Below are 13,814 nucleotides of genomic sequence, written 5' to 3' on the forward strand. Positions count from 1 at the left end.
TCCCGCCTCTCGCACGGCTCTCGCGATATCCGTGGCTGCGCGGCGCGGCTGGCGCTGTGAGGCGGGCGGCCGGCGGGATGGGGCTGCTGGAGCAGTGCGAGGCCGCCTTCGGCTCCGCCGACCTCTACCGCGTTCTGGGCGTCCGCCGAGAGGCCTCGGCCCAGGAGGTCCGCCGGGGCTACCACCGCACCTCGCTCCGCGTCCACCCCGACCGCGCCGAACCCGATGCCAAGGAGGAGGCGACGCGGCGGTTCCAGGTGAGCGCGGGCGGGAGGGACGGAGGGATGGCGGCCCCGGGCTGACCGAGCGAGCGAGCGGCCCGTGTGTCCCGCAGATCCTGGGCAAGGTGTACGCCGTGCTGAGCGACGCGGAGCAGCGCGCCCTGTACGACGAGCAGGGCACGGTGGACGAGGAGAGTGAGGCGCTGAGCGCCCAGCGCGACTGGCAGCAGTACTGGCGGCTGCTCTTCAAGAAGGTGAGAGCGCTTCGGGTTTCTTTAATGCCGTCCCTCACATCCCTCTGGCGAATAAATCCTGTAACTCGAGGGCTGTCCCCTCTTTGTTTCAGATCACTGTAAAGGATATTGAGGACTTTGAAAAGAACTATAAAGATTCAGAAGAAGAGCTAGCTGATATTAAAGCAGCGTACGTGGATTTTGAGGGCGACATGGACAGGATACTGGAGTCTGTGTTGTGTGCGGATTATACAGATGAACCAAGAATACGGAAAATCATAGAAAAAGCCATTGACTCTGGAGAAGTCCCATCCTACAAAGCTTTCGTAAAAGAGTCTAAGCAGAAAATGTCTGCAAGAAAAAGACGGGTAGGTTATGTCAATCAGGCACCAAAGGGAAACATTCTTTATTATAAGCTTTTAATGTCCCTTGGTAGAAATAAATGAAACCGTTCTTAAGACAAATACTCGCCACTGGTTACAGGTTTTGCTCAGTATCTTTGATTTTCACGTTCAGCCACCTGTGTTCTCCACCCCGACACCCCCAAATTGTGAAAGCTTTTGTTGCCTATTAAATCTTTCTTTTATTGCATTATTACATACAATGGCTTATTACAGTTTAGCATGTCAGCGCATCTACTCACGGAGCCGTGAGTTGCTGAAGTTAAGAAGTGTAGGTGGGGTGAAAATATATTATGCTTGCCTTCTGACAAGCGTGAAATAACATTCTGTAGTAAATGCACCTCTTCTCCACCCTGGAGATGGTGGCTGTGTTGTTTGTTTTCTCGCTCTGCTAAACTGCAGAACCAGAACAGGCTTTCTCTCACCTGTGGCCAGACTGGGACATTGTTTGTGTTTCCTTGCAGCTATTTCTATACAGACGCAAAATAAAGTGTTTGGTAACTACTGTGAGACTTTGTCAAATAACATGCGAAATACTTTTTAACTGTTTTGCTATTTTAGGCAGAAAAAGAAGCTAGAGAGGCAGAAAAGACTAAGGAAGAACTGGGCCTTGGTGGAGAAGATGACTTGAAAGCGCTGATTCAAGTAAGGCTTTTTGTATCTGTTAAAGATAATTTTGTTACTGGCTTATAATTGTGTTTTCCCTGAGCATCTTTGTATTTTGGATCCTTGTAACTCTTCTGAGTTCCTGAAGTTAAAATCTGATCTTCATGTTAACTATGGGTAAGGTATGGTTTTCATTACTTGTGTCTTTTGCTTGTCCTTATTGCGCACACAGTCAAAATATTTAACTTACAAAGGAACATACCGTTCACATTCTGTTTTGGGGGATGTTTTCTGTTTCATTTTTCATTCTTCCACAGGCTTCCTAGAATGTTCATGCCTAATCATTCCTTAAATTATAATAGTTTGGGGTCTAAACTAGAAATAACTTTGCTTTCCTAGCCTTATGTTGTGGGGTTTTTTTATAGCCACTCTTTACCTCTGTCTTGATACTTGGGGAAGTATAGAGTATACAAGTAGGGTCTTGCTTGACAGTGCTATACCTCCTGTAGCTTGTGTTCCTTGCTTAATATATGCTGAGATTTTATGTAGCTATCTAACTTCAACAGAATAATCTGTATTGGGAAGTAGTAAAAGTTGTGGTGTTTGATTTTTTTTTTAATATATTTTTTTCCCCCTCCCCTAGAGCAGAAATAAGGATCGAAAAAAGGAGATGGATGACTTTTTGGCCCAACTGGAAGCAAAGTATGGGAACGATGCTAAAAAAGGAGGGAAGAAGACTACAGCCAAGAAAGGAAAGAAATAAATAATTGTGTAGGCTGAGATATCAGGTATCATTTTGTACGGGAACATGTAGATATGGGAGAATTCCAGAGTTTTTCTGGACTTCTGTTTCGGAGTGTGTGCGCGTCAATTTGCTGTGATGGGGAGGTATGATGCAGAACACATCGTGAACAAAACAGACAAAGCATTCTGGTGCTACTGTTTAAAGTCCTTTGGGAGCTTTTCGGTGAAGGTCAGATTCTTGACTATAAAAGTGTTGTTACAGCAAGGAATGCATGTGATGCTTGTTAAACTTGAGCTGAAGCACTTTCTGTCCAAACCGCTAATGGGTATCGGTGCAGCTGATGGCAAAACGATGCCATTCCACACCTTTGAGAGTCCTCAGTGCCGACTCCCGCGGTTTCCAAGTTGGAAGCCTTATCTTCTCGCTACTCATGCATTTCTTCTGTAACAAACCTCCTGCTGTTTTTAAAAGGCTTTGCAGTTCAGCTCAACGGGTGTTTTTTGGACATTCGGGTGTATTTATAAAGATACTTTGGAAAATGGCAGATTTAATAAATGAAGAGTTTTTGCAGAATTCTGTGCTATGTTGCTTCCCAAGCCCTCTATGTTTTCTAAGTAGCTGTTCAAAACAAACTGACCGTGTTGACTCTCCCGAGTGATGTAAATTAAGCAACTGCTACATACTCCTATAGCACCAGGAAACGTGGCTGCATTGTTAACTGTGGCATCAGCGCTGGTAGATGAGAGGGCCATGGGCTGTTTGGTCTTTGATTTCCTGTGGCAGATGCCACAGGAAGAATGTGAGGCCACAGCACGTGTGTGACTACGCAGAAGTTCTCCAACATGCTGATGTGAGGTAATAAACTTGAAAATGCACAGAACAGAGTCGGTTCTGTGTATTTCTAGGGTTCGTGATGACAAGGCGTTTCAAAGCTTAGAAATGTAGTGCATGTTAGTTCAACAGCGTCACCGTCAAGTCTGCTGGAGGATGGTAGTGATGAGCTACTTCATTGTATTTGTCAACACTTCTGTTATTTTGTAAGCAAAGTGCTTCTGTAAGATGTGCCAACGGTTTAAAGGTTTTTGCTTTAGCTATTTTTAATCCACTTGACATAGTGTGCTGGGGTATGAATTTGAAGGGTAACTTGTTTTCAACGTACTACAGCCCAACGGCATGAGGCTGGCTTTATTTCGTGGGTCATTTTTCAAAGGCTTACGAGCCACAGGCTGAACACTGGCTGTGGGTCGAGGTCCTTGCTGCTGCATTGGTGGGCTCAGGAACAGACCGTTTAATAGAGCTTCCTTGGTGGAAGCCAGAGGTGGATGGGAACTCTGTTCCCTTTTATTTGGCTGCTCATAATTCTTCTGACCCTGAGAGTCCAGCAAATCATTATGTTGCCTAACACAAGACAGGAACGTTACTTTCACTATACAAAATAGATATCTATCAGCCCAGGAGAAGTCTCTTACATCAACCATCTGTACAGAAACAGAAAAACCTATTCTATGATGAGAATGCTTTCGCTTTTTTAGCACACCGACTCATCTGGGCTGTGAAATACTGCATTATGTTACTAGAAGCCTATTGGTGTATTTTTGTAACTTACGCACTGGGGCTCCCTGAGGAATGGCACTGATACAAAGGGGATGCTTATCTCCAGTTACCTTGAGATAACAAAATGACACTTTGTACAATGTTCCAGTAGTCTTTACGGTTTAAGAGAAACGGTCTTTTGAAAGGGTTTAGTGAGTAGAGGCCTCTCTTTAGCATCAGATTATCTCCATGCAAATTTAAGAGATTTAGTTTGAGCCCAGAGCTCTTTTTACCCCTCTAGAAATGCAAAGGAAAGTTAACCCAGTTACATTTGCACAGTTCTACTTTGCTTTCTTTTCCCTTATTTTTGATCAGAGCAGACTTGTATCAACTGGACTCAAGAACTTCAATATTAAAATAATTAGCTGTTCTGTAGGTACCGTTAATAGGTACCTACAGGATGCATAACACAGAGTGGGGAAACAGGGGAGCCACTTCATAAAGAATACTGACAAGTTGGTTTTTTTTTCCATTATTAGCTGTAATTTGAAAAATATTTATAAGGGAATTTAGAAAAAAAGTGCTCTTGAATTGCTCTTTAGAGGAACAACTGTTTTCATGCAGTGTCCTGACTTTGTTAAAATACAGTAAGTGGTTGTTCCACCGTGTCTTTACACTTGTAGTCTGGTAGTGGTTGGGAGTAAGACCTTCAAGTAATCTCTCATTTTGAGAAGCTTGTATTTTGTGTTTTTCTTTTATTTGGAGCAACTACAGCTAATACCCGTGGTATGTCTGCCACACAGTGCAGAATACATCTATTAAAAGCTATGTTGCATCTGCGAATTGTGGAACTTCATGGTGGAGCGCAGAAATCTTGTATAATTGCAGGTATTTTTAGACTGACCTATTCTGTGAAATTACCATAGAATATCTCACCAGGAAAACAACGTCACTTTCTTTGCATAGTGTCCAGAACTACTTGGAGTAAGACACTCCTTTTTGCCTCTTAAATCTTCTTCAGTCACTGAGGAAGAGGTATAAGTGTGTAACACAGGAAAAGGCAGTGGTATGCTACCGTTAAAGCTGTCAGTTCTGTTCAGCTGCTTTGCTACCTTATTTTTACACAACTGTGTTAATATCTGCTGCGATTACTACAGGATTCATAACTTGACTAAGCTGAGTTGTAGAAGCAGTATCACGTTCAGTGCGTGCTTTTGGTAGAATAATATTGCTTTAAACATATAAATACAGTTTAAAAAAATCAAGTTACTACTGCTGTGAAAGGCCTGATTAGTGTTCTGTAGAGCTAATGGAAAAATGAGCAGGTTCTGCAGTACTTGTCTGTAACATGAGTCAGTCACAAGCCAGTACTGGGAAAACAGCAACAACTGAGAGCGTTTGCTGGGTTTTCTAGGACTTTACTGTCCACTGGAGTGTATTCACCCTCCTACTGGAGTAAAACTACTGGTAGAAAATGGAATGTTTAAGTAAACCACTTCTAATCTTTGGCGGCTGCTTCTTAGGTTTATACAAAAATAATTATTGATAAGGAAGGGTGTTTGAGAACTCTCTGTAAACAATGTTGAATTGCTGAGAACAAGAGGTGGTTCCTGACTCTGGAGATGGACAGATGGGCACTTCAGGGCATGTCACAACCCCTGTTTACTTTTTGTGACTGATGCACTTCTCACCTTTCACAGAACCACGCAGCTGAAGACCTAATAAACAGAGATCAAGTAGAATTTTAAGACTTGTGGAAGGTATTAAATCTCCTTTAGCTTAAAACTAAAATGCCTTTTTTTTGCCTTTTTTTCTAATACGTGGCCATCAATGCATTATGTATAACCTCTGCAAGTTTGAGACAAGTGACTGGCCTTCTAAAGGGGCAAAGTTTGTGCTTTCATTGCAGGGAACTAATGTATTTCGTGGAGTATTCCAGCCTACAAAGTTCTGCTGATTTCATTTTTTTTCTGTTAATATAGCAGTCATTATACTCATCTTGCATTTAAAGATACTAGATTTTGTTGGGTTTTTTTTGAGGAGGAGCAGATATTTATTTTAATTTCAGTAAGAACCACTTCTTTTTTGTTTTAAAACAAGTTACTTCAATTTAGTGCCTTTGTTAAACTCTGGTTGCCTTTTGTATCCCTTATATTAGTGGCAGTAGGCCATTGAGGTATTAAACAAGCTCCTGTCCTCAAATAATCACACATGTGCTTGCTGCCTTAACCTTTGCAGCTTCCACCCTATCTTGTTAGTGTATTTTTTGTGGGGGGGATTCTGACGACTCCCTCAGGACTCCCGAAACAGCGATGCCAGGAACCCAGAGTACCCTGCCTGGACAGACCTAGTTTGTGTAAGGTGCCTCTAACCCCCTGCTCTGTGCCACCCCCTCCAGGTGGAGGGGACACTCAGCATCAACCCAAAGTTAACGGAGGGTGCTCAAGGTGAACTCGGGGGAGGGTTACAACGACGGCATTTAGAAAAGCTGTTCCAGGGCACAGAATTTAACTTTTGCTCTACTCTAATCTCTGAACAAACTCCCTTTCCACTGACTAGACTAGACCATGAGGTGAAAAACCTAAAATTCTGAAGGCAAAGTTAAGTAAGGTTCATTGTTTCACTCTAGCGCTTGTGTACACGCGTAGAGCTTAGTCTTGTACCTTCCTGCTAGTAAAAAACCCTATAACGCTGGTTGTGACTGTGTAGCTATTCTGAAGCATATATGGTGACTATTTTCAAAGTGTATTAACCACAAACACTTTAAGGAGATGACTTTGCAGTAAAGGAAGAGAAACTGGAGGGAAGAGTTAATCCAGTTGTTACAAATTAGACAGTAAAAGCATATTGTGATTTCGGGGCATGCATGTGAAGTGTACAGTTACTGGCTTTAAAATATACCTTGAGTTCATCTAGTGCAATTCTATGACCTAGTGCAGATCTAGTACAATCTCTTCCAGATACAGTGCAAATAAATTTCTTTTGGACATAATGCAGTTTTTTTTCATTTGTAGCTGAGCAGAAGAAAAATCCTTGGACAGAAAGCAGTTATTGCTAATCCTAGTTTAAACTGGTAACTACGGCTCTTAACTTTGACATGAGAGGCGTTGGGGCTGATTACATTAAACTTCCTTAAATGATTTAAAATACTAGGTGGTAATAAAAAAAAGAATACCCAAACATACTCTATATGTAAGTATAAAACTTGTGTACTGGAAAGTTTAGAACATGGAATAGAACTTTGAAAAATCTCTTCAATGCAATACATCTTTGTCTCAAAAGCCTACACCTCTTGCTTCATCTTATTAAATCCTCTGGCTGATGAGCGTACCTGAACCTGTCGATCCTCTGCTTGTCCAAGATTGATTGCTATAATCAGTAACAGTGCAAGAACGGCGGTGCTGTGGGTCTGGCTGAAAAGACAGTTCAGGTTATTTATCTTGGTGTGAAAAATTCTGAGCATCAAGATTATCATACAAACTACTTAAACAGATGTATTTCCTAATTTGTAAGATGTTGTAAAGATCTAGGTAGAGCTTTTACAAGTTTAAGGGATGTTAAATCAACCTCAAGTACAACTCCTACTGAGTAAAGACACTTTCAGAGCAATCTTACTTAGAATAATCACTGGGCCAGTTAAAGGCATTCTCACCACTTCTGAAAATGGTTTTGTTTTAAAATAGATTTTAAGTTTGTACACTCAACTACTCAGTCAAGGATGTTGAAATTATACACAGAAACCAAACCAGCAGTTACTTAGTGTCTCTCGTTAAAATTACAGCTTTTAAAGCTTAGATAAAAATACTTTGTTAGATAGGACAAGATATTGGCAGAGTGGGTGTTTCAATAAAATAAACCAAGAGCATTTGGTGGTGAAACAGACTGGACATTAACAGCACAGCAAACCTGTGCAAGAAAGCAATGAAGGCTATTCTACCCCTGTGTTTCTGAATACTGCTGTAGGAATGATTTCCCAAGTTTTGTGCAAAACTTGAAGCATCGTCTCCTGCCCCACAGTTCTTAAGCCTTCACAGAAGATGCTACATTGACTATTACGCCTTAAGGAATGATTAGCTTTTTCCACAAGTATCTCAGACTTGGATTCATCAAGAAAAGTGTAGGACCAGCAGCTGCTTGTTAGGTGTAGTTAGGAGGTGGCTGTGGGCAGCATGGTGAGATTGTTATCCACAAACAGGTGATTTCTCCTGTTTGTTTTGGAAACACCAAGCAATGATGTTTCTGTTAACCCATGAGTATCAGATCAAGTGGGGAACTTGATGAACTCCCTGGCACTGATCAGCTGTCACATAGTTCTCAAGGAATGTTTATTGCCCAAGCGCCCTAGGATGATTTGGTATAATTTGCCATACTTTACCAGTAATGTGTTGGTTGTGTTAAGCCTGGAGAAATGATCAGGTAAGAAAAGCCTCTCCTGAAGCTGCTGGTGGGTATCTTCATGTGTTGTTACACTGTGGGCTCGACTTGAGTTCCCTCGAGGTTTCTGCATTGAAGAATAACAGTTATGACTTTTTCATATTGCACTAGTACATTTAAAATAATTAGCCTAGGAATTAAAGCTATTTTTCAAATCAATCATTCCACATCTACTCATGGGGATGAAAAAAATGCTGGCATTAATTGGAGTTAAAGCATTCAGCTCTGGGTGATGCTGTTGGTCAAAATGGATGCAGTGTTTTTGTGCATCTCCATCAGTTGCTATCACTTGCAAGAAAAGTAACAAACTGGAACTCTTGGGTTTGGTAATTTGATCGGCAGTGATTACGTTTTTAGGCGATGCAATAGCAGAACTGTTGTGCCTGTTACCATTTGCCTCTGGCATCCTTCAGTGCTCGTGTGCTCTGCCACGGTGGTGGTAGTAATAGGTGGTAGGAGATTTTTTCGGTTTAGCAGCAGTGGGGAGGGTGAGGTCAGCTGCTCATGTGCAGTCAGACTGAAATGCATCAATGAGAACAGAAAAAATACAGTTTATACATTTGGCATTGTGTAAATATAGAGCATTGTCAGTTTGTTTGGCATTATATGGACGAAGAAAGTTAAAACTAAGAGCAACAGCTGCAGAAGTTTGCTACAAGATGCTGGTCTTAGGGTTGTCTATCAGAGACTAGATTTAGAAGAGTTCTGCAGTGGGTAAAGTTTGGCAGAAATCTTCATCTATTAACACAAACTTCTAGTTTTTGTAATGTATAATATTAAGCATATAGGCAAAGTGAGTCTGAGCAGAAATCCTGGTAATGGATTGATGACCCATCCAGTGCATTTGGAGGAGTCTGCTGGGCGGCTGGTACAGCAGAATGAAGGTGTGTGTATGAAGGGGTCCTCATGGGCAGTTACCACACCACGGCAGAATCCTCTGCCCATTCCCAGACACCACGTTATTTTCTGATCTTTGTTCATATTCTTTAGCATTAAGTACTGCTTACTGCTAACTTCAGCCTAGGAACTGAAGATAAACAGCGAGCCTAGAAAACAGTAGTGGGCCATATTTTAAAGTAGAGCAAGTAAAAATTCTCCGTAACACATATTGTAGCTCTTTGACTTATTACACTGTCCTGGTTTTCTTAAAAACAAGTTTCTCTTTTAGTGAATTTGCCTGTCAGCTAAAGCCTTCATATTAACTGCATTTTCCTGGAGAACCAGATCCATGTTTTGGTAAACCTAGCAATGGAATGCAAACTTATTGATAAGCACAGATGGACATCTCGTGAGAGGGGCGACAAGAAGAAAGAGACCAAGAAACTGACCAACTGTGTATAACATTCCATTCACTTGAATACTTCATATAAAGTGGGAGATCACGAGGATCTCGTCCCTTTTTGCCCTTTTCCCTTCTGCTCATGGCCGACATTAGGAGAGGACCTTGCTAGTCGTCCCTGCGAACCGAGGCTTAGTGACAGACTGAATCCAGCTCCGGTTGGCTGCAGAGTCCAGTCCAGGACTTTGGTTGCCGGCTCTGCAGTTGCTGAGACTTTCAAGATTGGTTTTGTATATTTTGTATTATTTTCTCTATTCTTATTAGTAGCATTAGTAAAACATCTTTAATTTTTTCCAACTCTCTTCACTCTGTGCTTCTTTTCCTCCCAATCACCTCTCCTTAGTGGAAAGGGGGGAGAGGGAGGGGGAAGTGGTGGGGGGAGAGGGGGTTAACAGTACATCTGCCAGGGTTTTATTGTCACCCTGCAATCAAAACCCTCGACATACACGCATCAAATAAAACATCTAGGGGTAAAACAAGGCTTCTGCCTTCTCCATATTTGAGTACTTGAAGGAACAGGTGCCAGACACTTTTAGAAGCCTTCTAAAGGAGGTAAACCCATCTAGCTGCACAAAATACTAAATTAATTAAGCATTAGTCACCGAAGGAATGTATAAGTGTTGATATAAGTAAGGATAAGTGTTCTGTTTTCTAGATACAGCATTTTCACATGAACGGTGTCTGAATGCTTTTTGCATAAGCTGGGTTCTCTAAATACTTGCAGTGAGAAACTGGTTTTGAGACGTACAGTCGCGTTCCCCTGAAGACGTCGTCGACAGCCCCGGGGGTCCCAGCACGAGAGTGGCTGGTGTTGATGGGGTGCAGGGTACGTGGCGGTGGCTTTCGCCTTCTTGTGGAACGTGATAGCGATGATGTGCTGAGCTCAAGAGGACGACTTGGCCACACTCTGCCAGAGAGGATGGAACTGGAGCCTGGCCATCTGTCATCCAGATCCCTAACAAAATAATGGCAAAACCAAAAGAGATATGGTTAGCATGACTGAGAAATACTCTGTTAGCAAAGTATGCATCCACAGGTGACGCTAATAATATTATGTGTGGATAGAGATGATTTTTTTTTTTACGTAACTATATAAAGTAATTTACAGTCAAATTAGAAAAGAATAGGTGATGGAAAAGAAAAAAAGAAGGCTGTTTTGTTTTGTTATTTTTAATGAACTATGAACTTTCTGATTGAAGATTCTGGTATAAAAGTAAAAATAAATCACAAAACTACTGTCAAACCAGTTTTCACACCCACAGCCTAGATGTAACTAACACAAGTCCAGTTCTAGGAACTGAGCAAATAATTCAGGATGTCATTTTGTGCCAAGAGTAATGCCATTAAATGTTCACTGCGTGGTAAACCAGCTGCAACCAAACAGAAAACCCGTCCTAGAAGTATACTGTTTCATAGAGAGCAAATAAATAAACAACCAAGCAGGAAAATAATTGAGAATTGCGCTCTCCATTGTATAAAGTTATATGGCAATGTTTTGGGTTGACTCTCTGTCACCATGAGAATGCTTCACTTCACAACACGATATCTAGTTCTTACAGTGTTTTCTCCATTACAGGCAGGTGCCTTTGCTGTAACTGGATCCCATGTATCACCATCAAGCCATTTAGATTATGCTGAGAGCCACCACTTGACCCTTGAGAGAGATTTACCTGAAAAGTTTAAAAAAAACCAAAAGTAAATTACTGTCTAGCAGGGACATACGCACATATTCACAGATTTTGTCCTTGCAGATAATCCTGGAGGAAATAAACTAATTTCTTCCATGACACCCAGATATATATACTCATTTATATTATTTCCCCATCTAAGATAGGCATCTTAGCATTCCATTATTATTGCAAATACTACTGCTTAGAAAATGTATACTACTGTGCTATGTCATACTTAATATTTTCCAACTGAGCTTCTCATTTGCGTGACAGGATCTTCCAAAAATGGCTATAATCAGAAGCTTTATGAAACTAATTTTCAGTGCATGTTGACATTTAACATCAAGAACAGAACTGCAACTCCTTTCTTGGAATACAGGCTGATCTGGAAAGACATCCAATTCCACCCACCGTAACGAGAGCAAATAGAAAATACCAGAGCTTTAATCTCTCCAGCATACATACTTGAGGTGTTTTTGTCCTCTTTTTGCTTTTGCGGCCACATCTGGTTTTTGGGCTCTATACATATAGTACAGGGAATGTGAGGAAGGGGCAAGGCGTAGAAATAAAGGAGAAAGAAATAAAAAAATATAAGAAGGAAAGAATTGAATTAAAATGGAATAAACAGATAACACTCTGGTGCCCACCACTCTAGGAGCAGATCATCTAAAGCAGATCATACAGTCAAATTCAGGGGCTGAGGAAAAACCCTGTTACGCAGCTGCACTGAGATTTGTCCTCTTGCTATAGATAAGCTAGTGAGAATAGGATCTCGCACACACAATGCTCCACCTCACAATTCAGTTCAAACATTATTGAAATGTGGAAAGAACTACATCATTCATCAATGGTCACCACATGGTTGTCCAATACATATAGGAAATATATTAAGTTTGAAAGAGAAAATTAGGAATTAAAACTTGCAACTGAGGAATAACAGAACTTAAGTGGTAGAAGGGACAGTCAGCATTCATACAAAATCCACGCCAGTTGCATATCTAACGGCCCCCTGACATACTCAAATCTGTGTGCTTAGGTAGTGCTGTATTGATTTGTCCCTACACAAACGAGCTGGCTAAAAATACTTACCAGATTTGATGTCAATGAGAGCGTTTTAGTTTGCGGCACACGAGGTAACAATGCCGGCAGAGGGTCAAACTGCAAAGGGCTTCCTGCACCTGCTCTGACTGTTCCTACTGTTATGATATTCTTCTCATCATCTATGCAAAGCAACAGAAAATTCCTGTAAATACAGACTATTGGCATTGCTGTTTATGGACAGTGCTGTGTATCCAAATATTTTAAAGAGAGTCCTCTTAGATGCTAAGCTCTATTAAATCTTTGTAGGCACGTCTCACATAGTTATTAAAATAACTTTTTTTTCCCTCTGAAGAGATTATTCCCAAATACATCTCTCTCTCATTGCATCCTTGCAAATTTAACTAACTGAAATCCCTTTTTTAATGTGCAGTTTGAACTGTGATCCTTACCAGAGGCTGACGCTTCCCAGTGCCTGCAGATTAATTCTTCCATGCAGCCTAGGACTTCACTCCAGACATCATCAAACACAAATGTGAGCACAGAATCCTTCATGCAGTAATATGGGGACAGAGGAGGAAACCCCAATTTCCGTCTACCAGAGGACAGTCCCATTTTCTTCTCATGCAACTCTTCCTCCCTATAAAAATGTAAGCATCACCAGCACCATAAACACATTGTCTTTACATTTTGCTGCATTTATTTAATAGGATTAAAACATCACCTAAGGCTGCATTTCTGTTTTGTTTTCTCTTAAACTGAAACAGGTCAGGGCAGCTGGCTGAATAGTTTGAAGACTTCAGGAGAAGTTTTGTATGCATCACACAGTAAGTTTTGTATTTATCACAGAGAGCTGGCAGTTTAATAAACAGCAATATCAAATATCAGTCTAATACTGAAAGAAGCAACCTCCTGTACACTGGGCACTTGAACTTCTATTCCTTCCGGAATCTACCACTGATGTAAATAAGAAATGACTGAAACAATCACCTTATTACTGCCCACCTTGTTTTCCCCACCCAGAATGACTATAAATGATACTTCATGAATAATAAATAATTTACCAAGGAGATCAAAGTCTCATTTCAAAATAAATAGTTACAGTGATGTTTGTTCATTGTTAGGCTCCATATCTAATGTCACTACAGGATTCTGAAGACCAGAGAGAAGAATGTTACTACTCATGACTGTTTAATGCCACTCTCAGCCTGTTGCTCTAACAGCCAGAAAGTGTTCCGGGCACAGACTTAATTAAATTTTAGACAATTAGATGTATTCAATGAGAGAGGAGAAAAACCATAAATCACAGCAGCAGCCTCTGCTGCAAACTCTTCCACAGTGCAAGAGGTATTCTGAAGTATGAAACCTGGAAGACAACTGCTAAAATGTTTATTTTCATCTGCCAAAAGAAACTTTGTAGAAGGGAGAAAATAGTACTGATGCCAGCACATTTATTACGGCTTTCATATCTGAATTAGCACTTAACATCAAAAAGTTACAAACCTTGAAAAAAAAATAAGGAGATGCAACTAGGAAAAGGTGTAATACCATTATTTTACAGAGACAGCAATATTGTTTGCTGCAGCAATGTCTC

The 13,814-nt window shown here is 41.0% G+C and overlaps 2 protein-coding genes across 4 annotated transcripts in view; one reads left to right on the plus strand and one right to left on the minus strand.

Annotated features, from left to right (window-relative positions):
- DNAJC9 (DnaJ heat shock protein family (Hsp40) member C9) lies at window positions 1–2,779 on the plus strand. 2 transcript variants are annotated; one of them, XM_065068199.1, is made up of 5 exons: window positions 1–257; window positions 335–475; window positions 568–822; window positions 1,417–1,500; window positions 2,105–2,779. In XM_065068199.1, the coding sequence occupies exons 1-5, from the start codon at window positions 78–80 to the stop codon at window positions 2,222–2,224; spliced, it is 780 nt and encodes a 259-aa protein (XP_064924271.1). In that variant the 5' UTR covers window positions 1–77; the 3' UTR covers window positions 2,225–2,779. The 2 variants fall into 2 exon arrangements, with proteins under 2 accessions (XP_064924271.1, XP_064924272.1); XM_065068200.1 differs by lacking the exon at window positions 335–475 and having other exon boundaries at window positions 21–257.
- Window positions 828–13,814, minus strand: part of FAM149B1 (family with sequence similarity 149 member B1) — an 18,052-nt gene continuing 5,065 nt past the window's right edge. Inside the window, exons 7-15 of one of the 2 annotated variants that reach the window (XM_065068197.1) lie at window positions 12,673–12,860; window positions 12,272–12,402; window positions 11,648–11,701; window positions 11,070–11,182; window positions 10,261–10,467; window positions 8,564–8,690; window positions 8,115–8,240; window positions 7,071–7,152; window positions 828–5,457 (exon numbers count right to left, since the gene is read on the minus strand). In XM_065068197.1, the coding sequence (XP_064924269.1) occupies window positions 5,402–5,457; window positions 7,071–7,152; window positions 8,115–8,240; window positions 8,564–8,690; window positions 10,261–10,467; window positions 11,070–11,182; window positions 11,648–11,701; window positions 12,272–12,402; window positions 12,673–12,860 (1,084 nt within the window). In that variant the 3' untranslated portion in view covers window positions 828–5,401. The remainder of the gene's footprint in view (window positions 5,458–7,070; window positions 7,153–8,114; window positions 8,241–8,563; window positions 8,691–10,260; window positions 10,468–11,069; window positions 11,183–11,647; window positions 11,702–12,271; window positions 12,403–12,672; window positions 12,861–13,814) is intronic. The other variant, XM_065068198.1, reaches the window with a different exon arrangement.

The sequence above is a fragment of the Columba livia genome, chromosome 6 (genome assembly GCF_036013475.1).
Source record: "Columba livia isolate bColLiv1 breed racing homer chromosome 6, bColLiv1.pat.W.v2, whole genome shotgun sequence".
Classification (NCBI taxonomy): domain Eukaryota; kingdom Metazoa; phylum Chordata; class Aves; order Columbiformes; family Columbidae; genus Columba; species Columba livia.

Excerpts from the sequence above, each read along its gene's own strand:
- DNAJC9 (XM_065068199.1), top strand. The coding sequence starts at position 78 with ATGGGGCTGCTGGAGCAGTGCGAGGCCGCCTTCGGCTCCGCCGACCTC. Across the intron at positions 258-334 it reads AGGCGACGCGGCGGTTCCAG|ATCCTGGGCAAGGTGTACGC; the intron begins GTGAGCGCGGGC and ends TGTGTCCCGCAG. Across the intron at positions 1,501-2,104 it reads ACTTGAAAGCGCTGATTCAA|AGCAGAAATAAGGATCGAAA; the intron begins GTAAGGCTTTTT and ends CCCCTCCCCTAG.